The 891-nt window shown below is 68.4% G+C and overlaps 1 protein-coding gene across 1 annotated transcript; it reads left to right on the top strand.

Annotated features, from left to right (window-relative positions):
- Window positions 1–233: 233 nt before the first annotated feature.
- Window positions 234–870, top strand: EMIHUDRAFT_255901 (hypothetical protein; the record flags this gene model as incomplete). The annotated part of the gene is made up of 2 exons (XM_005769945.1): window positions 234–250; window positions 366–870. Coding segments are annotated over 2 exons (522 nt in total), but the record flags the coding sequence as incomplete, so codon positions are not given.
- Between the last annotated feature and the right edge of the window lie 21 nt (window positions 871–891).

The raw sequence follows: 891 nt of genomic DNA, 5'->3' as shown, positions 1-891 counted from the left end.
TCGGCGACTCACTCCCCGGAGGGTTGAGCTGCTCGACTGGTTGACTGCGAGGCAGTCCGAGCACGAACTACTCGAGTAGTCGTCGATCCGCTGACGATCCCCGCCGCTTCACCGTCGGAGCGGCGGCGGGTGAGAGTTAGTCAAAGGTCCACCACACAGCCTCCAGCCACCAGCCTCCACCTCCACCGTCGAGCCGCCACCGCTGCCGCCCGCGACGCCGCCCGCCGCGTCAGATGCTCGCGACGCCCGCGTGGAGTCGAGTCGGAGAGGCATCGGCGTCTAATTCTTCTTTCTGATAGTACTAGCACGCGCCAGTTCGCACATGTGTGGAGCCTTTGCGTTTTTGATTTTTTTCTTGGTGGCAGAATTCTCTTTCCCGAAACTCCCAACCCAGCCTCCAGCACCCACGAGAAAAGCCACAAGAAGCCAAGTCCGATGAGCTGGCGCCTCTCTGTCGACGACTCGACCGAGCCCGGCGACGCGCCTGGCGGCGGTGGGTGGGCGGCCGCCTCGCCCTTTGGCGGCGGGCTCGCGTCGCTGCGTTCAATGACACGCGTTGCTGCAGACGCCGGCAAGGCGGCTGCTCAGCGCGGGCGGGCCGCTCTCAACGAGGACGGCTTGCGCGGTGTGGCGGCCAAGGTGGCCCAGAAGACCACGGCGGTGGCGCGCGAGGGCCTCCAGACGGCGCTCGAGCGCGCGGCTGAGGCTGTGATCGACTATGAGGGCGAGGAGGGCGAGGAGGAGGGCGAGGGCGGCTACGATGGAGACGGCCTTGGTGCCGTCGGCCTTGCCGGAGGTGGCGTCGGCCTTGCTGGGCGCGGCGTCGGCTCCGGCGGCACCGCGGCCGAGCTCGAGGCGCTGCAGGCACGGGTCCGGGAGCTCGAGCAGGCC

Source organism: Emiliania huxleyi (genome assembly GCF_000372725.1).
Source record: "Emiliania huxleyi CCMP1516 unplaced genomic scaffold EMIHUscaffold_4053, whole genome shotgun sequence".
Lineage (NCBI taxonomy): Eukaryota > Haptophyta > Isochrysidales > Noelaerhabdaceae > Emiliania > Emiliania huxleyi.
The sequence above is the reverse complement of the archived record's forward strand: the minus strand, read 5'-3'. Positions and strand labels throughout refer to the sequence as shown.